The 23,522-nt window shown below is 39.0% G+C and overlaps 8 protein-coding genes across 8 annotated transcripts; 3 read left to right on the top strand and 5 right to left on the bottom strand.

Moving 5' to 3' along the window:
• Nucleotides 1-154: 154 nt before the first annotated feature.
• BATDEDRAFT_88231 (uncharacterized protein) lies at nt 155-1,356 on the top strand (the record flags this gene model as incomplete). The annotated part of the gene is made up of 4 exons (XM_006678695.1): nt 155-342; nt 424-562; nt 694-1,035; nt 1,150-1,356. 4 exons carry the CDS (start codon nt 155-157, stop codon nt 1,354-1,356), a joined length of 876 nt encoding a protein of 291 aa, XP_006678758.1.
• A 121-nt stretch (nt 1,357-1,477) lies between these two features.
• On the bottom strand, nt 1,478-3,950 carry BATDEDRAFT_24494 (uncharacterized protein; the record flags this gene model as incomplete). Its single annotated transcript, XM_006678406.1, has 12 exons — nt 1,478-1,570; nt 1,692-1,964; nt 2,070-2,310; nt 2,416-2,602; nt 2,691-2,744; nt 2,835-2,876; nt 2,992-3,165; nt 3,249-3,270; nt 3,376-3,497; nt 3,562-3,605; nt 3,707-3,789; nt 3,885-3,950. 12 exons carry the CDS (start codon nt 3,948-3,950, stop codon nt 1,478-1,480), a joined length of 1,401 nt encoding a protein of 466 aa, XP_006678469.1.
• A 122-nt stretch (nt 3,951-4,072) lies between these two features.
• On the bottom strand, nt 4,073-7,200 carry BATDEDRAFT_16482 (uncharacterized protein). Its single transcript, XM_006678307.1, has 6 exons — nt 7,174-7,200; nt 7,002-7,108; nt 6,759-6,836; nt 5,893-6,618; nt 5,307-5,792; nt 4,073-5,235 (listed from the first exon to the last, which is right to left on the bottom strand). Exons 1-6 carry the CDS (start codon nt 7,190-7,192, stop codon nt 4,261-4,263), a joined length of 2,391 nt encoding a protein of 796 aa, XP_006678370.1. The 5' UTR covers nt 7,193-7,200; the 3' UTR covers nt 4,073-4,260.
• Nucleotides 7,201-7,644: 444 nt separating this feature from the next.
• Nucleotides 7,645-11,954, bottom strand: BATDEDRAFT_24492 (uncharacterized protein; the record flags this gene model as incomplete). The annotated part of the gene is made up of 5 exons (XM_006678405.1): nt 7,645-10,604; nt 10,679-10,748; nt 10,854-10,998; nt 11,089-11,255; nt 11,607-11,954. 5 exons carry the CDS (start codon nt 11,952-11,954, stop codon nt 7,645-7,647), a joined length of 3,690 nt encoding a protein of 1,229 aa, XP_006678468.1.
• A 370-nt stretch (nt 11,955-12,324) lies between these two features.
• Nucleotides 12,325-13,274, top strand: BATDEDRAFT_24491 (uncharacterized protein; the record flags this gene model as incomplete). Its single annotated transcript, XM_006678404.1, has 4 exons — nt 12,325-12,384; nt 12,595-12,677; nt 12,771-12,849; nt 13,086-13,274. The coding sequence occupies 4 exons, from the start codon at nt 12,325-12,327 to the stop codon at nt 13,272-13,274; spliced, it is 411 nt and encodes a 136-aa protein (XP_006678467.1).
• A 339-nt stretch (nt 13,275-13,613) lies between these two features.
• On the bottom strand, nt 13,614-15,930 carry BATDEDRAFT_24490 (transcription factor TFIIIB subunit BRF1; the record flags this gene model as incomplete). The annotated part of the gene is made up of 8 exons (XM_006678403.1): nt 13,614-13,661; nt 13,758-13,874; nt 13,968-14,575; nt 14,709-14,934; nt 15,060-15,271; nt 15,430-15,507; nt 15,622-15,718; nt 15,841-15,930. 8 exons carry the CDS (start codon nt 15,928-15,930, stop codon nt 13,614-13,616), a joined length of 1,476 nt encoding a protein of 491 aa, XP_006678466.1.
• A 560-nt stretch (nt 15,931-16,490) lies between these two features.
• On the top strand, nt 16,491-18,274 carry BATDEDRAFT_24489 (uncharacterized protein; the record flags this gene model as incomplete). Its single annotated transcript, XM_006678402.1, has 7 exons — nt 16,491-16,662; nt 16,757-16,880; nt 16,959-17,024; nt 17,173-17,216; nt 17,297-17,646; nt 17,734-17,907; nt 17,984-18,274. The coding sequence occupies 7 exons, from the start codon at nt 16,491-16,493 to the stop codon at nt 18,272-18,274; spliced, it is 1,221 nt and encodes a 406-aa protein (XP_006678465.1).
• Nucleotides 18,275-18,433: 159 nt separating this feature from the next.
• On the bottom strand, nt 18,434-23,441 carry BATDEDRAFT_11194 (uncharacterized protein; the record flags this gene model as incomplete). Its single annotated transcript, XM_006678292.1, has 13 exons — nt 18,434-18,635; nt 18,759-19,584; nt 19,701-20,168; nt 20,263-20,328; nt 20,459-20,616; nt 20,706-20,887; nt 21,014-21,508; nt 21,643-21,766; nt 21,883-21,979; nt 22,132-22,288; nt 22,455-22,760; nt 23,036-23,156; nt 23,347-23,441. 13 exons carry the CDS (start codon nt 23,439-23,441, stop codon nt 18,434-18,436), a joined length of 3,297 nt encoding a protein of 1,098 aa, XP_006678355.1.
• Nucleotides 23,442-23,522: the final 81 nt, after the last annotated feature.

Below are 23,522 nucleotides of genomic sequence, written 5' to 3'. Positions count from 1 at the left end.
GTAGATCGCTTCATTCTAGTTTGATATTTTAAATCAGTTGGGCAGAGTTGTGAAGACAGTTTTGGACAGAAAAGAATTTATCGATTCGAGTCGACTTTTCTGTTGTTTCGACAAAGTCTAACTTTCTTTGCCAAGAGCCATTGTTTGCTTCATCATGGACTACCAGCGACAGCTTCTTGCTGAACTCATGAATCCTTTGATTCCTTCTGCAAAAAAGGATTACAGGGACAATGATGTCTGCAAGCATTTTCTTGTTGGATTCTGTCCAAATGAGCTATTTCTCAATACCAAAGTCGATCTAGGCAAGTGCGGCAATTTACATGATGAACGACTACAGAAGGAGTAAGTATCACTACTGGTTTTAGTAAGACTTTTGTTTTAATTCGTATTCTAAAATCAACGGATCCACTGTGTTGTATTTAGGTATCAAAGCTCATCAAATAAAAACCGTCTTGGATATGAAGACAGATTCTACGACTACCTCGCCAAACTTGTGTCTGATATTGAACGAACGATCAAACGAGGCCATACCCGCCTGGAAAGCAAGCCTACAGAGGCAAGTGTTTAATCTTTTACTGCCAGTGTATCTGACTAGTTAAACAGGAAACTTCATGGTTGTTGTAGCCATGTCGTTGAAGCAAACTCGTGCTGCTATTTTAACTGTTGGTCTGAATAATAAATTACTTTTTGTAGCCTACTGGAGTCACCCAAGACGACATTCGAGAAAAAATCATTATTATTGAAGAAACCATCAAAAACAAAACCAATCAACTCCGCCAATTGGGCGAATCTGGTCGAGTAAAAGACGCCTATGATCTTTATTCTGCAGTTGAAAGGTCCATGGTTGAACTCGATCAATTACGTCAAACTGATCAAACTCATCCATCGTATCGGCCTGATAAAAAGATGGAGGTGTGTGAAATCTGTGGTGCTCTGTTGGCAAATGACTCCACTGGACAAAGGATTGATGCGCATATGACTGGAAAACAACATACCGGATTCATCAGGATTCGTGAAACTCTTGAAGAGCACAGGGTTTGTACATGTATTTAACCGATTCGATCTACTTTTACAACTATTGATGAAACTCACATTTGAAATGTACGGTTTGACACTATGTCTTTGGTATACTGCTAAATATGATTACAGAAAAATGGCGGAACTCTACGCCATTATGGATCTGGGAACACGCTTAGCAATAGAGATTACCGTGACAGAGACAGAGACAGAGATGGACGAAGAGATAGAGACTATCGTGGTGGAAGAAGGGAAAGTGGCTCAGATCGCAAAGGCAGCTCTAGTAGTATTGGACGAGGTAGTGACAGTGGTTCATATAGGGACGGAAGACGCTATTAAATGGTTTGATTCCATGCAATAAAAATGTTTTTATCTATGTGTTGTTTTGACAGACTATCCAACATGCAATTATCATGTTTATTAGACAAGGTACGTTTTATTATGAGGTTGTGTTTGCCAGTTATAATCTAATAGCAGCAAGAAAACTCTGCGCACTCTTGGCCGTAGGTCGCTTGAGTTGATCTTCAAGCCAGCATTGCTGTATGACTTGTGCCTAGTGTTTAAAATATTGAAAATAGTATGAAATTATGCGGTTGGTGTAGGACTAGTGAGCACTGTGTTTCTAAATCCGGTCCTACTTGAATGCGTTCAAATTCAAATATTATCACACTTACCAATGCTTTTGGAACATAGACAGGTATTTCTGGTCGTTGTCCTTCGACCACTACTCGTATACCGATTGCCATGGCATTCATGATTTGATAAGGATGCATTCGTGTCACAATCTCGTGCAGCAACATTCCAAAGGCGTAAATATCAATTCCTTTTAGATCTGTGATGATTTCACCAGCCAATATCTCAGGCGCAAGCCATTCAACATCATTTAAAAAATTAGGAAACATGTTGCGTGAATTGAATAAACTTGTGGTAAATCCGTAATCAGTTAGCTTGACAGATCCATTAGCCATCAACTTACATTTACAAAAAGTCAATCATGTCAGCATTTATATTGATATAATCATTTTGACAAACAGTTGACCCGACTCATTTACCATAACATTGGCGCTTTTAAGATTGCCATGAATTATGGGTGGTTTTTGTTCGTGAAGGTATCCCAATGCCTGTATGATATCGGTAGCAATCCTCATTGCATATCCAGGTGACATTTCAATTGCCGGATTATGCAACAGTGTTGAAAGGTTTCCATTTTCAATGTATTCTGTAAGATAACACATGTCTGGTGGAGTGATACACGCAGCAAGAATAGGTAAAAGTGACCCATGGCTGGCATTTCTATTTCATTAAAATCAATAGCAGTTGATGCAAGGTAACAAGTGTAAAAAATAAGTACATTGACCGGAAAAAGTATATTTTATACTTTTATTCATTGTCTTGTACCTGATTGCAGAAATCTCATTTGCGATTGCACCAATCGCATCTTCAGATAAATCGCTAGAAACAGCAGGTAATTTTACTGCTACTGGCTTTGTTTTCCACACACCTTGATATACAATTGCTGTTCGTGTCTGTGATATGGGTGCCAGAATCTGAATAGCTGATGACTGTATGGCCCAATCATAATAAACTAGAATAAAATTTGACAAAATAGTTTGTAAAAACAGTGGTTATGCTATCAAGTACTACAGTCAGCCAATACAAATGTATGAGTCTACCTGGAGTTTTGAATGCATTCGAGATTGCCTTGCTGATTTGCAATTTTGTTCGAGCTAAATAAATGCAAATATGCATTTGGTCAATGTATTCACAATAATATTTGAATTCGTTCCAGATACTACAACACTGACAAATCAGCTTACTTTCAGCTTTGATTATAGTGTCACCTTGTTCTTTGGCAAAATCTAAAAGAATTGTAATTCAATCATGTGTAGTGTTTTACAATATCAGTATACTAGAATTTACGTCTTGAGATTTAACGTAAAATAGCAGTTGCTAAATATTGGCTTGTTCAACTACCTTGCAAAGTCTTTTGAAGCGCTCCGCTAGTTTTTTGGATAGGAGTCTTGCCATGAATGTTTTGGGTATTCACATACGCATTGGCAGTTTTTACTAAAAGCGTGGCAGCCTCTGTGTGTCTCCAAAATGCAGCATAATGCAGCGGTGTATTACCATGATCATTTGCTCTACCAACTATTAAAAGGTATAAAGTCGTTGATTGCACTATTTTATATTGATGGTAAATCAAAACGCGGTTGAGTCGAACACAAGATTACCTTCTGCATTCGCAGCAATCAGCTTTAGTATCAATTCAAATGTAGATGTTAAACGATTGTTTGACACGTTAGTGGTGTGACTAGACTAGGCAAGTGAATTTAAACCACATCTAATTGATCCACTTACCTTTTCCATCTGGTGCAAGTCACCGCGTTTTGTGGACAAAATGAGAGCGGTATCACCAGCACAATTGACTGCATTGACATCAACCTCCAATTGCATTGCATATTCAAATAGTGGATTTAAAGCTATCATAGAGATGTGTTGACATGCGTGAATGCAAAATGACAGTAAAATCAGGTTTTAGCATACCTTTGTGGCAAGATATATGCAAAATAGTATTGGCATTCAAGTCACTATGTATCCAAGTTTGTATTAAAACATTGACCCAAACTACAACTATTTACATGTCGTATCGACTGCTGAGATGATGGGTTGGGTAATGTCATTTAATTACCGCAGAGTGCGCACATATTCTGAACTCTTTTCCAAAGCAAGCTTCTTAATAGCAGCAAGGTCGCCTTTTTTGACAGCATCCATCTATACAGAGTATGCAATGGAATCAAAATTAGACAAAAGCAAGAATAAATGCCAATGACACGTTTAAATGAATCCAGTCTGGCTATAAACGTTACGTGCTTGTATATCAATCGATGAATATAGACATAATGCCGTGTGATACTACATGAAAGTCGTGCCATTATAGCAGAATGATAGTATGCAGTACTGATGTAGTATTTGGGCTCGATAAAATGACATGATTGCTAGTAAAAATACTCCACGACCATGCATTCGATCTTGGAGTGCTCAACACAAACTAATTGAAATCAAAATGCTTTATTTTAAAAAATAAACTAACCTAAATAAAACTTATACCTGAATAGTAAATCTGGGGTAAACACACCCCGAGAGATCTCATTGGCAAAGCAACAGTGCAAGATTCAACTTCATATATGCAAAACAATCCATAAGCCCTGGAGCACGATAAACCAATTATTATCAAAAAGCAATCTAGCCCGAGCAGCTCATGCACGCATCCCGGTTCTCCAAAGAGCATAGCATATCAGTCATATTATTTACTGAAGCAACAACATTGTTTTTATCCTCTGCACCTTGAGTCAAAGATTGTTTATCTACAGTAAACTTGATGGCATCAGCAGCAGGACGTGATCGAAGATAGTACATTCCAGTCTTGAGCCCCTTATGCCAGCCATAAAAGTGCATGCTAGTCAGTTTGCCGTAGTTGACTTCGGCCAAGTGGATATTAAGCGACTGGGACTGATCGATAAATGCACCGCGATCAGCAGCCATGTCAATAATTACTTTTTGGGAAATTTCCCATACTGTTTTGTAAATAGCCTTGAGTTGTGCCGGGATACTGGGAATATTTTGAATGGATCCATTGGCAGAAATGATTCGATTCTTCATACTTTCGTTCCAAAGACCGAGTTCAGTAAGGTCTTTCAGCAGATGCTGGTTGACAATCTGGAATTCTCCAGAAAGAACACGTCGGATATAAATATTGGAAGTGTAGGGTTCAAATGCTTCGTTGTTGCCAAGAATTTGGGATGTAGAGGCAGTGGGCATGGGTGCGACCAATAAACTATTACGCACTCCGTATTTGGCAATGTTGGCACGAAGAGTAGGCCAGTCAAACTGATCAGACACCTTCACATTCCACATATCGGGCTGAATGATACCCTTGCTCATGGGTGATCCAGAGTATGTTTCATATGGACCATCACGTTTGGCAAGCTCGCATGATGCAGTCAATGCAGCAAAGTAAATGGCTTCAAAAATCTGGATATTAAGTTTCTTGGCTTCGGGAGAGTCAAATGGCATGCGCATCTTAATAAACGTATCTGCCAAACCTTGAACACCAAGACCAATAGGACGATGACGCATGTTGGAGCGTTTTGCTTGCTCAACAGGGTAGTAGTTAAGATTAATAATCTTGTTTAGATTATATGTTGCAATTTTGGTAGTCTAGAAACAATAATTTGCACAACTTTAGTACAGAAAGCACACACTCGAAATCAATCCACAAAACAACATACATCTATCATTTTATCAAAATCAAAGACAGGAGCACCGGTGGTATCCTTGATAACAAAATTGGGCAAAGCAAGCGACGCAAGATTGCAAACAGCAACTTCGTCAGGGGAAGAGTATTCAACAATCTCAGTGCACAGGTTACTGCATTTGATGGTGCCAAGATTCTGCTGGTTTGACTTGCGATTGCAAGCATCCTTGTATAGCATATATGGAGTGCCGGTTTCACTCTGAGAGTCAAGAATGGCATACCACAACTTCTGAGCTTTGATGATCTTGCGAGCACGGCCTTCACGCTCATATTTTTCGTACAAAGCATCAAACTCATCACCCCAGACATCGTCAAGACCAGGTGCTTCTGCTGGACAAAAGAGACTCCAATCGCCATTGCTTTCGACACGACGCATGAACATATCTGGAATCCACAAAGCATAGAACAAATCGCGTGCACGATTTTCTTCTTTACCAGTGTTTTTCCTAAGATCTAAAAACTATACACGTGTAGAAAAGAGCGACAAATAAAACATGGTTTAGATGCTATTGCGTTGAATGCATTACAGGAAATAAACTGATAAAATCCAGCCAACATACCTCAAAGACATCGGCGTGCCATGGCTCAAGATAGATGGCAAATGCACCAGGACGTTTGTTGCCTCCTTGATCAACATAGCGAGCAGTGTTGTTGAACACACGTAGCATGGGAATAATACCATTTGAAAGACCATTTGTGCCAGCAATATAAGAACCAGAGGATCGGATTTTGTGAACATTCAAGCCAATGCCACCAGCAGTTTTGGAGATCATGGCACAAGTTTTGAGGGTGGAATAGATTCCCTCAATAGAGTCATCTTCAATGGTGAGTAAGAAACAACTCGACATCTGGGGGTTAGGAGTACCGGCATTAAATAAGGTGGGGGATGCATGGGTAAAGTATTTTTCGGACATAAGATTGTAGGTTTCAATGACAGCTTCAACATCATCACCGTGGATACCGACGGCAACACGCATAAGCATGTGTTGAGGACGTTCGGCAGTCTTACGATTGATGCGAAGCAAGTACGAGCGTTCAAGAGTTTTGAATCCAAAAAAGTTGTAATTGAAGTCTCTATCGTAGATGATAGCTGAGTTGAGACGGTCAGCGTTTTTAAGAATACAATCAAAAGTAGTTTTTGAAATCATGGGGGAATGCTTGTTATTCTTTGGATTAACATATTCGTACAGATCTTGCATGACAGACGAAAACTGTTTCTTTGTTTCCTTGTGGAGATTAGAGATAGCAATACGAGCCGCAAGAATGGCATAGTCGGGATGTTTTGTCTATAGAAAGGGTGTGAGGAAGAAGAATAAAAGCGGGTATAAGTGAATACAAATTGACAACAATCGGACATGCAAAATACGCAAAAAACGTCCGACATTCAGACCAATGCAGAAAAGCGAGGTAAAAACAATGTACATACTGTTAGATAAGCAGTGGTTTCTGCAGCCAAGTTGTCTAATTCCACAGTAGTCACACCTTGGTATACACCAGTAACAACCTGGAACAAAATGACGGATTGAACAATAGTATTGAACAATATTAGTAATATGAACACATGAAGATCTTTGGACATGATGTGAATGGAATAAAATGAGTAGTTCACTCGAATAGCAATTGAAATAGATAAAAGCGACAGATACAAACAACTAGTAATATCAAATACCTTTTGTGCAACCTCGGCAGGATCCACATAATTCATGTCTAGACCATAACACAGTTTGTTAATGCGAGAAGTGATCTTGTCAAAAGCTACTCGCTCTCTTCGTCCATCTGAGAATTAAAACAAGCAAAAGGTTAGTAAAACCAAGACAGTAATTGATCAAGACTGTCCATACCTCTCTTATACACAAACATCTTTGATTTCACTAAAGTTTTGAATAAGAATTTAAAAGATTTGATCGCTTCAATAAAAGTCAAGATAAACAATTTAAGCAACTAGTGTCACGTGGTTAGAAACTGTTTGAACAAATTCAATGTTTTGAAATGAAAACGCGAATTTGTGTTGTCATCATGTGACTTGCATTTATATTCAAATGAAATGTCAAGATTTGTGTTGGAAAATCACCAATTAATTACTAGTGATATCAATCTGTTTAGTAATTGATTGTCATCATAGTACACAAGACACGATCAATTAATGATTCTGTCATTCAATCTACCAAAATATCAGAAAATCAGCCAAACTCATATAAAAGTGGTTGAATAGAGTTTATGCAAATATTTTTAAAAACATGATATAACAGATCGTGATGATTACTGACAATTCTTCATCTCTTCATTTTCATTTTCATTGGCTGTATTTTTGATTATGGCTTTGTGGGTGCAACTGCTGATGTATTGGGTAGTTTCAGAACTGGTGCTGCCATTTTACCTACTGATCCTGCCAACTTGATGGACACTGGAAGAACGATCTTGGATGGAATCGTTGGTTTGAATATAACTGCTTCTACCATTGGTGCTGTTGGTTGTTTAACTGAGGATTCAGTTGCGTTTGGATGCTCCAGTTGTGGTGCCTTCAAAGTCTTTTCTCTTTGTGTTGGCAGAATAGGTGCTGCTTTGGCTGGAGGTTTTGATAACACTGCTTCACCTCCAATTACTATACTGTTACCCTGTACTGTTTGGGCTGATCTTGCAAGAATAGGTGCCTCTGGTAATACTGGTGCTGCTTGTAGTGATTTCTTGCCTACATGGCTTGCCGGATTACCTGATATAATTCCTACAGTGTGGAGATGATTTAACTTTGCTGTCAAGTCTATATTTGATGCGGTTCGACTTATATTTTCCATAGACCCGCCAATCTTGATTTGCCTTTCACTCACCATACCTGATATCAAAATAGGTGCCATTTTAATAGGAAGAATAGGAGCTGTTCCCAACTGATGTGCATTCTTTAACGAAGCTACGATGGGCACCATTGAAATACGTGCGTATGGCCTTGATATCGAGTCACAACTACCAGTAGCGTGTGTGTCTTCCTCCTTTTGAATATTGCTGTTGGATTTAAGCAATAATTTTTCATTGGATCGTAATGGGGTTGGAATGGGTGTACTTTCTTCATCTTCACAAAGCTCTTTCCTGATTGTTGGATCCCCATATTCGGTCGTAGATGGCTCGCTTTTGAGCACTACATTATTTTGCTGCACTGTTTCATCATTTTTAATGTGTTCTGATGAATTGGAAATTGCCAATGTTTGATGAATCGAATTTCTAGAACTTGAACATAGAATCGGTGCTGGCTCTGGCCGGCTTGCCAAAATAGGAATGTCAATTGATACACGCTTATAAGCTCTGCTGAGCCGATTCGTATCTTGTGCTTTGTTTTTCTGAAATGACTGACGAGTCATGTCTGGTTGAAAAAGTGGATCGTTTACAGCCTCGGAATCTGGCAAATGGCTTACGCTTGTTTTGACGAATGGGTCAATAGCGTCAAATGAAGCACCAATGCCACTCGATGTGTTCTTTGGTGAATCTAGTTTATGGAAGGATGTTTCAGGTTTATCAATGGATTCTGTTGATACTACTTTTGATCCCAACACAGATTCAGGTTTCCACAAAGTCGCCGGAGCATCAAAAGATACGCTTGAAATATTGGCTGTTTGTGTCTTACTATCTTGCATCTGAGATGAGATATCTGAAAAAGAATTTGCATCTAGAGCCTGCATGCTGGTTTTTAACGATGCGTGCTCACTATCATTTGTAGTGCTTTTACTAATGGATAATTGGTCTGCAGTAAATGAACTATTAGCCTGGTCTGGCTCAACATCGTTTTGATTCAATCCGTTTATCAACTGTTCAGTCGGGCTATTCAACTCTTTGGAAAAAGTATAAGGTACTGGAATAGGTGATGGCTGAACAGCCTGTATTGGGATATCTATTGATACGCGTTTGTAAGCAACACTTGTACCATATACCAATGAAGTCTCGCCATCATGCTTTCTCAGACCAATAGATGCATGCATTGGTGGAGACGATTCCTGCGCATGAATGTAAGACTGCCTCGCTGTTATGTCAGACAGGCTTTCCACGTTTACTTGAATGGGCTCTTTTTGACTGGAAAGAACATCGTTGGAGGTCATCATCGGATTCGGTTTGTTAATGGAAAGTTGTGACTCATTTATAGTTTCCCTGGAATTTTTATCCAATGCTGATAAAGGTAAAAGCTGAAGAGTGCAAGCAGGAGGCTCAATGCGTTCTTCAGCTAATGAAATGTGTGAGCATGATAACTTTTTCGTGATATCGTCATTGAACTCGGTCAGTGCATTTCTCTGGGTTGTGTCTTTTGCTACAGTTTCAACGTGTTTTAAAACTGTGACTGCTGGAGTCTCTGCTGATTCAAACTTTGCTTGATTATCGTGACTTTGAGCTGGTATAGCATTATCATTGTGGACTGTTGACAATAGATTGTGATCATATGAAATGTTCAAGCTTGATTGGAATCCGTCAAATTCCTTGCTTTTGGAAAATGCTTGATCCAACCCGTCCAAACTGTCAATACATTCCACCAGATCGGCCGTATTAGCAAGTGGCTCAGAATCTGCTGTAACAGTTTTTTGAAAAGTACTTTTCAAATATATATCTTGTTCTGACTCTGATTCTAGCTGTGCTAGTTTCTTGTCAATTAGATCAGCAAACGCCATATCAATCTTGTCACTTGTTGTAGGACTTTGCTTTGACGTGCTCCCATCAACTCTAGTCGGGCTACGTGATAGTCCCTCTCTGACAATTTTGTCTATAGTAACAAATGATAATCCACTAAGACGCTTTGTCCTATCTTTGGTAAAAACACTAGCGTCACTTTCTATTAGCTTGTCGTCGTTAAACCCTTCATCCAAAGGATCATCCAAATTTACTGGCATTTCATACGAAGACTGCTTTTTGGTAGATTCGTGCTGCACAATTGGCGTGGTATTATCGAGCATCGTTTCCGATATTTTGGATTTGACATCAATGCTATGTTTAGCAGAACATGTGTCAACTACGGGTTGAGTGGGCTCTGTTATATTTTCCAGTGGTTTGTCGTCATCGTTATATGTGGAGTGTATAGCATCGACGCTACGAAGTTGATACAAGGGAATCGAGTCAGAAGGACTTTCACATTCACTCTCCTTGTGTTCATTTTCACAGCTGTCCTTGTCGGAATCGCTTTGCTCGTCAGAACTTGATTCGTCCATTTCTGCATTGTCGTCACCACCTTCAGCAAGAAATCCCATTCCATTGCGTTTTCGAGCCTCAAACCCATTTCGAGCTTCATATAACGATAGCTCCTCTGGAGGTATTTTTCAGGTTGTAGTTAGTTGTGTATAAATCAATATAGACTGATATAGATATCATTTAAACTACCTTGCCGTGCAATCACGTCTGCTAGCAAATCATCTTTTATTTGCATATCCATTGTAACATCTGACATTCTCTAAATGTGAAAGCTAGTATCAATAAAACTGGCTTATAATACTATGCATCAAATGTGAAATTACAAGTGGGCTAAATGTAGATTTAGTAAAATATGCCTAAATACCTTTTGGACTTTGGGTGGAACCACTCCGTTTTGACACATTTCCCATAGTGATCCCAACTGTTTACGCAAGTGAGCTACGTCGTGCTCTAATGTGATCTTTTGGATAGCTCCCCATCGAAGTGCAACGCGACTAATGACGGATTTCCTAAAAGTTTAACAAACCAGATGGTGATATCACAAGATGTTAGCATCTGACGTAAGGATTGACTCGGATGCTTTGAGTCTCGACACCTACCATTGAAGTAGTAGCGATTGATCATCACTTTCGAAAATATGGGTCTCGTTATCTTCGACAAGGATTAAGCGTAAAAGCCAATGGTTTGGATGAGATGGTGCATCGACAATGCTTGACATGGCATTGGCAATGGATATCGTTGAAATAGGTTTGGAGCACTCTTCAAACTGCCAAAAATTGAGTATATACATACATTATCAAACACGATTAAATAAAGTTCATATCAATACCTTTTCTTTGGATTGATAGCGGTGCAGTTGGCCATCTGATATTGAAAAAAAGTATTCTACAAATCCAGTTTTCTACAGTCCAAATAAGCAACACATGAGCAAAGCATGATTGTTGGTATTGAACCAACCATCTTGTAAGCTGACAGTAGAGGTGCAAGATTTTCAAACTTATTGTCTAAATGAAAATGCAAAATCACTGCAGCAGTATTCATAGACATAATTTTCTGTAACGTTTATAAAAAGGATACATGTATAGGAATAGTTTAAACATGACAGTATTTCACTCACCTTTCCAGAACGCTCAGATGCAGGGAAATTCCACAAGAGAGGACCTGCAATTTGTACTTTTAGCTTTTCATCCTCCTGTAGTGAAAGTCTTTTACTAAGATAAGTGGAAGTTCCTAGTCGTGATTTTCGCTTATCAGCTATAAATGATGTTTTTGAATTAGCTTGGTTATATTCATCGTTGAGTCGCATTGTATTGGATCCATCAGCAGGATCATGTATCAAACTAGGTTGTGGCTCATCAGAGATATGGTTAGAGGACGTGTTGCCAAGGCTGTTACTGACTGACTGAGATGCTACACCAAGGTTGACTTGGGACGAACAGCTGGAAGAGCTAGACGACCTGAGCATGGGATTAGAAGCAGTATCAGACTGTTTTGCATAAAAGGATGTTTTAAATCCAGCAGTGAGAACATGGAATCGTGGAGGCATATATACAGTATTATTGTAATTAGAGAATCAAGATTATCTTGTTAGAAACATTAAACTAAATAAGCTTTAATTTCTTGACCAAATCAAGTTTGGATTCTAAACTTAAAATCAAATGTAAAAATCCAGTTAAACTTGAGATTAGTTGGTTACAGCAGAACTGGCTCTTTCAGCTTATTTAGCAGAATATCATTTTATTATTTTGTACAAGATTTTAATTCGACTTGAGAATGAGTCGGTCAATCGTTTATAATCCTGAAACCAATTGAATTCACTTTCCACATTATTCACAATGTCTGAACAAGCTCCACGAGTAACACTTTACTATTCCAGTGTTTCTGGTATGGTCAAGGTTAGGAATATTTATTGATATCTGTTGACACTGCATCTTGTTACAGAATTTCTTATTAGTGACTCTACAAAACACATTGGTTTGAGTTGGATGATTCCATCATGAGTGAATACTAGTCACATTGCACATGTTTATCTTTCAATAGAGCATTTGAATCTTTACATAGTAATAACTATCGATCATTAACTCTATATGGTGGCATGCAACTAGGTCAAGAAAGCTCAGTCCAGAATTCAAGACCTATTGGCTGCCCATAAAGTGCCATATACTATGCTGGATATCGCTGCTGAAGAGTAAGTTAATTATAGTTTGTATACTTGTATGTATCGTTTAATTTGGAAAATCCTAACTTTAAAACTGTCTATGCTTGTGGATCACTGATCCAGGGATGCTAAAAAGTATATGCAGTCCAAGTCTGGAAGCAATGTCATTCCGCAAATCTTTGTTGATGGAGAATACAAAGGGGTACGATTGATTCAGATGCTATACCACTGATGAAGAATATAGTGTGACTATTTTATATCTAAAGGATGAATTCATTGCTCTGCAGAATATTTATTCAATTGAGTGAATTCCAGCCATATTCATGTAAAATGAGACTTTATCCTGCAGTGATTGTCTATATTCTACTTTGAAATGGGCAATGGCTGGATATTCGTTGCGCTTTTCAACTCTTACCAGATTCATCCATTACAATCCAGATATTGGGTTGGATTGCTGTCAAACTCCATTTGTATCTTAAACTATCAGATACGTTCGTGTCCAAAAAACAAAAATTGCAGGAATGCAAGCTGTTTCCATCCAATCACCAGGAGAAACACCACTCGGCTTTGTCAAGAAATTCCGAGGTTACAATATTGCTCAGTCAATTTGGTGTCCATCAAATATGAAACCGGCTGTTTATTATGTACTTTGACTCCCTTGCTTAGTGTTTTATTTACCCGAATACGGCTGTAGATATGCCAACACCTTTGACTGACAAATTGACTTGCTGAATGGCAATCTAGACCTGTGAGGCGTTTGACGAGGCAAATGAGTATGGCAACGCATTACAATGGCTGGGATTGCAACAATAAACTGTTTTGACACGTGTATCAACATCATACATTGTGTAATCGGGAGGGGTTCTGCCATTTTATCACTTATCTTGACCATAGATCAGTATACCAAAACAGTGTGATCGCATTCGGATTTATTATACAATAGAATAGTTTTACGTTTCAAGATCTTCAAATACCGTTTGTAGACTCGTTTTCAGATTTCTCCGTCTTTTCAAACTATTCAAATAGATTAAGCAGCAGACAGTATATTTCAACAAAGTTGGCTCGTTGATATTGTGACAAGTTGCATCTTGGATAAACAAAAAAACCTACCAGCGTTTCCAAAACACCATAATTAATTTTTTTAGAAAGTGTAGGCTTGGACATGACCAGATTTTTGGCAGCCTCTGCTGCAGTAGGTGCCTCGTACGATCGAATAACCCTAGGTCTCTAAAAATAGCAGTCATTGAAAGTAATGCATACCGTAGTATCAGTAAATCAAGTAACAGAGTTTGTCAATCAAAAAATAAACACTAGGCTCACCTTTTTGGGCTTACGCTTTTCAGATTCAGCTAGACCAATGCCTAATGCAGCCTTGGCTTGTTGTCGCAAAATCCATTCCTTATTTTCTTCGGTCCAAATAGCCTCTTTAAATTCTACTTCTTCAGGAGTAACATCAATCATGGCTTGAATCTCTTGGTCGTCATCCAGATCTGAGAGATTATCAGAGTAATGGATCTGGTGAGTAGCATCAGCCTCTGTTTTGTTGTAGACCTGTATAAGACTCTGTTCAAAGCTCAAGAGTTGCTGTTCATTCAAATCTTCCAAATCTTCGTCATCATCCCCAGCCAACACGGATTCTTTTAAAGAGCTGAATGCTTGCTCTATTTTTGCTTTTGAATCACCATTACTGTCTTCAAACAATTGGCTCGCTGGTTCGTGTTTACGAGTTTTGGGTGGTGCAAATGAGGGCGGATCCCTTTCTCCTTCAAGCCAAATGGTTTGAAAATCCTGGACAGAGAGATTACTTGAAGGTGTTTCACGAAACTCCCTAAGTCTTCGCCGCAATGTAGCTTCGCAGATTTTCACTACCAAGATAATTTCTCTAATTGTGCGATTGTGATTGTGCATTCGTGAAGCAACAAAAAGACCTTGTGACAAAGCATTAAATAATAGTAGAGCAGCTCAATGTTGGTAAGAATAACGTCACAATCAACAAAAAATAACTGCATCATCATGCACGAGTTGAGCATAAAGGTTCAAAGCATCATTTAGATTGCTTACTTGCAGCACAAATTCCAGCAGGTCGTCTCCCTGTCTGCATCCAGTCTCGACACATGCGCTGCACAAGTCGATTTGCATCTTTTACAATATTTTGAGTGTCCTCTCCAAAATCGAGTTTTGCAGCAAATCTGGAAATATAAAGCGATGGATCCACCAACGGCATTTTATCAACACCAGAAATTTTGCATAATGCAAGAAATGTGGCACCCACTTGGTATACGTTTGTCTGGGATTGATAAACAAGGCCATGTAGCATGGTTGATTGAAATGCAATTAGATTCAAGCAATAGTCGTGAAAAACATGCATCAAGTTCCTAAACAAACAGGTTCAACTTGAACAACATTACTTACAGATAATGCATCGGCAAAGTCAATCAGCATATGAGCAGTTTTCTCCAGTCGGCATACGATATAGAGACATGCAGCAACAACATTTCCAGATTTCCGGCCTTTTGTGAAATTATTAACCACAGCAACATTGAAGAATCTGCGTGCATGACCAACCAAACGTTCATTCATTCGAATCTGGGGTTGATTTGCAACTTCTTGAATGCGACGATGGCCTATTGATTTCAAAAACAAAAGCATGAAAATGATAAATACATTTGTATTGATTGGGTGTTTTGTAGATAACGTTCCACAAATTCACGTATATTGATAAAAAGGCTTGAATACACCTTGAAAAGATGAATGCATTGCAACTCTGCTTTACAAATCATACCATTTTGTAGTGTTTGTTCACGAGATTCCTGACCGCCTGTTCGAATAAGACCAAAAGTACCACGATTGGATGCACGAGCTAAAGAATACCGAATTACATTTTGGGATGTCAAGATGCTATTGTCAATAAAAAGATTGTGATGGATTCAAAAAGTCCAATGACAGATTTAATAGGCAAAATTGTCAATATTACCCTGTCCGGTAGAAAGTTGAAAGCCATCAGCGATTGCAGAGCCTTTAGATGTCTCAGAAAATGTGACTTCCGAAACAATAGTATTTTCTTCCAAAACCTGATCATACATTCATGACTATTAGCAAGCCAAATAGACTACAGCTGAATTAACGAATGCAACAGCCAAGCGATGCGTTTCTGATATATCGATACATGAACAATCAGTGTAATACAACTTACTGCACCACATTCCAGACAAACGATGTGACCCATTCGCTCATCAGTCTCTGCCTCAGTGGGGCCGCAGTATTGACAATGCCATTGAACCATGTTGATGCCAATACGAACAAGCGATAAAAAGGTTGAATTCGCGAATCAATTTGTTCATTAGTCATGTGATTGCACGTGATTATGTATTTAATTTGAACAAAATCGAGTCGATTTGAGTCACAAAATTGCAATGTTTCGATCTGCTGCTGCTGTTCGTACGCTGGGTGCTTGCAAACATGGTATGCATTCATTGATGTCGTTGGTTGTTCAAGTCGCTATGAATTCAACTGCTGCAGAGTATTCTCGAGTCAGTCAGTCCATTTGATTGATCATTGCTGGACTCAAGACTGCAGTTTGAATCTTGTTTGCTGAATCCAGTTTTATACTTGAATTCAGCCAATGCTGTTCAATGCATTGCCATCAGTTCAACTTATTTGAAATATTTGCTGTCGCATTCACCAATCATTCGGCTTGCCTTGATTGTGTGCACTCATTGCTGACAGGCAATCATGAATGTCTGATTTTTGTATTGATTTGTAGAATGGCTAATTCATTGATGTTGAATTACGGGTGTTTTAAATGAAGCCTCCACTCGCATGTTCTCACTGCAATCACCACTGATGGCTGGTGGTGCTGGCTTTGGTCCTGCAAAGTTTGCCAAGTTTGATTATAAAGATCCTTTTAATCTCGAATCCTTGCTAACAGAGGAGGAAAAACTCGTTCGTGATACTGCTCGTCAGTACTGTCAGTCCAAGCTGCAACCCCGTATCATTGACGCATATCGTAATGAAGGTACAAACTGAATATCTTGTATATCTGTGTGGATGATCGTAAAGTATGAATCTAATGTAAAGTTTTCTGGTGTGTTTTGGGATAAACCTGACAGACTTTGCTCGTGAAATCATGAGCGAGATGGGTGAACTTGGCTTGCTCGGTGCTACCATTGACGGTTACGGATGTTCCGGTGTTTCGTCTGTTGCTTACGGCTTGATTGCTCGTGAAGTTGAGCGGTAAATTTATTCCTGAACTCAATGCACTGTGCTAAAACTTGTTTAACATTTTAATATCTAATTAAATTGCAATAATAGTGTTGACAGTGGATACCGTAGCGCTATGAGTGTGCAGTCTTCTCTTGTTATGTATCCTATCTATGCGTAAGTCTCGTCCAAATATTTCTGTTATTGTTCAATTGACTCTAATCCTATTTAAGCAATGATTTCATTGTGGCCGTAGTAACTAATTTAGTTCAATATGATTTTGTCTGTATGATCACTTTTGTGTAATCAATTCTTGTTTACTTAGTTATGGTACCGAGAAGCAGCGTGAAAAGTACCTTCCTGATCTTGGTTGGTTTTTACTAGTTAAAATTTATATGAATTTGACATTTCTGTTTTAGGAAACTAATATTGCAATGACGTTTATTTAGCAACTGGAAAAAAGATTGGTGCATTTGGTCTTACCGAGCCTAATCATGGTTCTGATCCTGGCGGTATGGAAACTCGCGCTACAAAGCTTGGCGGGACATATGTTTTGAACGGTTCAAAAACATGGATTTCCAACTCTCCTATTGCAGATGTCTTTGTCGTATGGGCCAAGACTGACGATAATGAAATTCGTGGATTCATTCTTGAGCGTGGTATGCCAGGGCTTGAGACTCCTACCATCAAAGGCAAGCTTTCGCTTCGCGCCTCATGCACTGGCATGATCATGATGGATGATGTCGAGATCCCAGTATCCAATATGCTTCCTCTTGTCAAGGGGCTTAAGGCATGTACTGTTTGTTGGATACGCTTTGATTGAGTTGATTCTTGTCTGTTGATATCAATTTGCTGTACTGACCTTGTTGACACATTTAAACACTAGGGACCTTTTGGATGTCTTAACAATGCTCGTTTCGGAATTGCATGGGGTGCTCTTGGAGCTGCCGAGTCCTGTGTTGAAAGTGCTCGCGAGTATGTTTTGAACAGAAAGCAATTTGGAGTTCCTTTGGCCCGTTTCCAGCTTATTCAAAAGAAACTTGCCGATGCTGTCAGCGAGGTAACATTCCAAGGGAAACAAGTGCTTTGTAACATGATGGATTACGTGTACTAATGTGTTTAAATTTTACTTTTAGATTGGTCTTGCCACCATGGCTGCATACCAAGTTGGACGACTCAAGGATCAAGACAAGGCTGCTCCCGAAATGATCTCCACTGTTAAGCGTAACAGCTGTGGAAAGGCGCTTGCCATTGCTCGTGACTGCCGTGATATGCTGGGTGGAAATGGTATATCTGATGAATACCACATCATTCGTCACGCCATGAACCTTGAATCTGTCAACACATATGAAGGTACCCATGACGTCCATGCTCTCATTATTGGCCGCGCCATCACTGGAATTCCCGCCTTTGGAGTCGAGAAATAGTTTTCAATCATCAAACTTATTTACTGGACATTACAATGAAGCTTAGTGATATACCATATATCAAGTGTGTTTAAATGAGGTGTTTTATTGTAGCTTGACAAGGTTCTGATATGGATACATACCCTAAAGCAAAGAATACGTTTATTTTTAATAAAACAACTAATGGATTCGAGTCAAGTCTTCGACCATTTTTGTAAGAGTCTCTAATGTAACTGGAGTCGATCCGGCAACCTGAGTAGCAACTTGTGTAAAAACATGGTCCTGCATACTACGGTCAAGTTCAAGAAACGATTCAATCAAATCACCGTCAATAATTCCAGCACTCTTAATGGATCGACGCTCTGTGCGATATCTCCTCCAGCTACAACACATCCATTTCGTTGTAAGGGTTGATCATATGGGATCGGTAGACGCAAAAATGTCAAGATAAAAAAATAAAATGTAAGCATAGTGATTTCTGGAGAAACAATGTTGCAAAGCTTACTCTGAGTGAATTAAACCGCCGACTCCTTGTACAACACTTTTTAACGCTTCTTGCAACGTTGATAAAATTTTGGCAGTTTCATCAGATGGAATCCGTGCTACTACCCCAATAGCGCCGTGCACAGTACAATAAAGAATTTCCGGTATGGCAGGAAGTGCAAGAGTCTCATCTGTAGCATGTAACGTCAATGATCCTTTTCTAAATCGATTGATAAGCTCACCAGTATGAAACCATCCCTTGGGTCGCAATCGCTGTCTTTCTTCTTCAGACACTTGGTCGCCCTGCTTGCTTAATGCAAAGATATTCATGCTGCTATCAGCACCAAGAAACGTATCATCATCAATCAGCTCAGCAGCAGTCATCCAATTGCTGTCTGCATCGTACGCAAGCTCCTTTAAACTGTCTGTTGCCAAATCAAATTGCAAAAGAGTGATAGATTTGATGAGATCTGCCACTAAAATAAAGTCACCACGAACTGCCAATGAAAGTGCTAAAACATGCCCGTGATTCATGGACTGTAGTTCCAATAAAGATGTATCCGAGTTCCAGCGTAAAACCATAACATTACTATTGACACCTGCAACCAATCGACCGTGGACAGAAACAAAACTGTATGCTGAGCCTCGAATATCATACTCGTGCACCAGCTGAAGCAGCCTCATATCGTTCACCTTGAACACCAAAATTCGACCACGAACTGGCTCGTCTTCGTGAGGAAAGGCAAATCCTGTACCAACTGTATAATATAGCGTATCATCATCTGTAAATCGAATAGTAATCAAGCTAGACGCAATTTCAAACGGCTGCAACTCAATACTGTCGAGAACTTTATGAATATGGTGAAGATGTCAGTAAAGTTGATTAATAGTCAAACTAGACAATCTCAGCTGTCTGATCTGTTGAGCAAAATCCATTTTACAACTGCATGCTAATGTAGCCTACCTTCATATCCTTGCCCATCAAGAAGCCGTAGGCACGAAATATCTGCCAAATCTCCGTTTGGCAAATTGCGAGAAAACACGGTAAGAACCCCAAATGTATGGCTTACATCATGATAGGCAATCCGCCGCGGAGTTTCACCAAGCTTGATGGTTTTGATGTGTAATTTTTGTACCGTTTCAATAGTGCCAATCTTGAGCGCACCATCAGATGCAAATGCAAGAGCACCTTCCGCCATATGACTATTAAAGGGAGATACATGCGAAATCTCACGAACATTCACGTTCGAGTAAAGTAGCTGCCCCGATTTTACAAAAATGACAGTGGGGCGATCAGAAGCAGCAAAAACATGGGTTCTGCCATGCGACTGAAATGTGCGAAGAGTAATTGGCTGAGTTGCAAGGGTAATTTTTTTGCGATCAGCTAGTTTCAGGGACTTTCCAATACGGAAATTAAAAAGTTGACCATCACCTAACACGTTGTGACATATTAGCTCTTGATATCAGATCGTCAACAGTTGGCATTTTAGTGTTTATAAAACATTCATGCTCTGGAATGGGCTTACCAAGCGAAACCAGCAGATAAGGCAAGTTATCAAACTCTACAAGCAAAATTGAACGAGGAATGGTGTCTAAATAGTGAATATAATATAAACATGAATATCTAGTTCTTGGTGACTATAAGCAGTTCGTCTACATGATGGCAGAAGTAAAATACAAGTATAGTTTAAAGCAATACTTGTACTTGCTACAAATGCTTACCTCCTGGAAGAATTTCTTTTTGAATTTCAGAAAGATCTGGAATTTTCAAAAGACGGACGCTGTTATCCTCCCAGCATCCAACAGCACAAAGACAGACGTTCAACTCCTCCATTTTGCAAATATGAAGACATGATACTTCAACTTGGATTTGAATAGACCTTGACAATTCAAAAACAAAAATACATGTTCAGACTAAGTTAGACTGCTTGTACAGTAAAAAGTGGTAGAAACACCAGACAATTTGCACCTTTTCATAACAAGCTCTCGATCGTTGAATTCAAACAAGTGAATCATGCCTCCACCAAGTGAAACCAAAATCATGTTTTGGTAAACACTGGCGTGTGTAACACTTGCTCCTAAATCAAAACACCATTCAGCAACAGTCGTCCATCCTTCAATGGTCAAGATCGTAATGCTTTGTGAAGTAATCTAAACATACAGGAGTAGAATACGGTTGAATAAAAGCATTAGAACCAAAGTTGGTATTGCTACATTTAAAAAGCAGCATGATGCATCTTTTTTAAATATCCCATATAATATGCATCAAAAACAAACCTGAACAACCATGTCAGATGAAAGATTTTGACACCATAAAGTCCGCTCGGCAGTCTTGAAATTGCCCAGCATATCCATCTCAGCCATTGAATCGCCATCCAACTTTTGCAGCCTTGTTTCTCCAATAAATGAAAGAACCAAAACATTATCGTGACGTGCAGCACTATACGGCTTTAATGCCCATACGCCAGTCAATTCTTCCATATCATCCAACTGTCCAATTTCTTCTACTCCAATGCCATTTCGAATGATTCGAATTGAGCCATCTCGTTGAGCACCACTGCATGCAACTATCTGAGCCTGTCCTTGCTTTTCAATATCCACTACACAAAAGTCGCTGATGGGTGCTAAATTAGAAAAGGTTTTACACAGGGTCAATACATTTCCAGTATTTGCATCTTCCGGTACAATTAGATATAGCTCCGAGTCGCCAAAATGCGAGGCAACAAAAAGGTATCCATCTGTGAGATATGTCAAACTTGAAGCTTGAACAGTCTAAACATAGTATAGTGCCATTAAGAATATTTTAAAACAAACATTAGTCAAAAGGATAGAAAGCACGGTATATGTTTGATTTACCAAGTCTATTCAGAGTATTTAGAATTGAATCAGTAATGAATAGCACATACCTGGCCCACTGGAGTCATTTTAAGTTCTCGCGCAGTGCCATTTGCAAAAATGATTGCAAGAATATACAATTGTCCTTCATAGTCGCCAAGTAGATAACGGAATCCAACATCGACTTGATTGAAGCTAAATATTTAGTATGCAACACTATGAGTCATGGCGTTTCAAGAGTCATCGTGGCAAACCAAACAATATGATGGTGCGTTTATACTAAACTATAAAAAGTCCAACATCACACATACCATTTGATCAATGTTGCCTTAATTGACAGCATAATAGGTTTTTGAAGCGACGGGGAATGTAGAGCAATGGACTGTTCTCCTACAACAAGTACTCCTCCTCCTAGTGAGACCAAAAAAGACGACGATAGATACAAAAGGTCATTGGATATATAAATCAATGCAATCAGTATCTCAAACCGTTCAATAAATTAAATGGTAGATTTATGCTTGATAAATAAACGTGCGAATCAAGATAAACGGTTTAATTACCTGCAGCAAGAGGGACAGGAATTAGTAAAGAAGAGCCATTTTCAACCTTTGTAGCAGCACTTTTTAATACGAGCGCCTTTTCTTTAATAACGACTTCGTACTGGGTAACGTATCTAGATTCCTTTGAATCCATATGAAGCACGGCCAGAGTAGGGTGCTTTTCTATTGGCTCGTGAAGCAAGGCAAGCGATATAACATGCAATTCATCTAGTCTGAGTATTATACAGCACGTATGATTAATAAACAGATTTGGTGGTATGAATCAAAAAATAAAAAGTCGACACTTGCTTTGCATTAAAGGCCTCTCCAAATTCTCCTGGGACTGGTGGTCGAGCAACACCTTTTCCTTTAATAGATTGGCTTGAATTGACAAGTAAATTCCAGCTGGATAAGGAAATCTGAGAATGAAACATGGGAATGATTTTGAAATTGCCTTGATGGATATGTAATCCAATCATTCGATTTTGAGGATCAACCAACCCAATCTGTCCTGGATCAGCCAAACGAGACGACGGATCATTAAAATCGCCAGTAGCTTCAGGAACAAGTCTTTGTGTTTGCTGATCAAATGAAAGAACAATAACGCTTCCTCTCTCAGTGCTAACAAAAATCAAATCTGTATCACGATGCTGAATAATGCATAATTACTAGTGTTAACTATTGATTCAAGCAGATCTCAGTTTACATGATGAGACTAGAAAAGGGTCGAGTGAAAAACAATACTGGGGTTTATTCAAACCAGATGTTCAAGAGCATCTGGTTTGAGTTATAAAATAACACAGTTGCTGATTGCAAACATCACATTGTTTTGAATGCAATTAGCTTTAAAGCAAAACTAGCGAATATAGAACTAGCGAATACAGATCTAGCAGCCAAAACCAAGACCAAGACCAAAACAATTTACCTCTGGACGAAATGCATGAATGCAGGCTATACGACCATAGATGGGAACATCTGTAATAAGACGAAGTGATTTACGAACAGTGGGATTTGAGTCGATATTGGTAGAAAACTCGTCCGTCATTCTTGTATCTTCGCCATCTTCAAGTCTATCCTGATCAACTAGCAAATAGATTTGAAGATGTGACCATTTACTGAGCAAGTAGTCCGATTGATGGATTGAAATCAATCCCGACACAACACATTAGTTTCAACCATGTCAACTATATAGAATCAAGAAACTTTTTAAAGATATGGATAAAATAGAGAATATACCTGACAATCAGATTGATATCACTTGCACTAGTGAAATTTGCTCGAATGGCAGAAGACACCGAGTCTGGTTTATGAGCAGTGACGTGGTATAACATCAAGAGTTGGCAAACAGCAATGCGTTGAGATTGAATTAACAGATATTAAACATGTCCTCAGGAACAAAGGACCAACTCAAA

This window comes from Batrachochytrium dendrobatidis (assembly GCF_000203795.2).
Source record: "Batrachochytrium dendrobatidis JAM81 unplaced genomic scaffold BATDEscaffold_5, whole genome shotgun sequence".
NCBI classification, from domain to species: domain Eukaryota; kingdom Fungi; phylum Chytridiomycota; class Chytridiomycetes; order Rhizophydiales; genus Batrachochytrium; species Batrachochytrium dendrobatidis.
The sequence above is the reverse complement of the archived record's forward strand: the minus strand, read 5'-3'. Positions and strand labels throughout refer to the sequence as shown.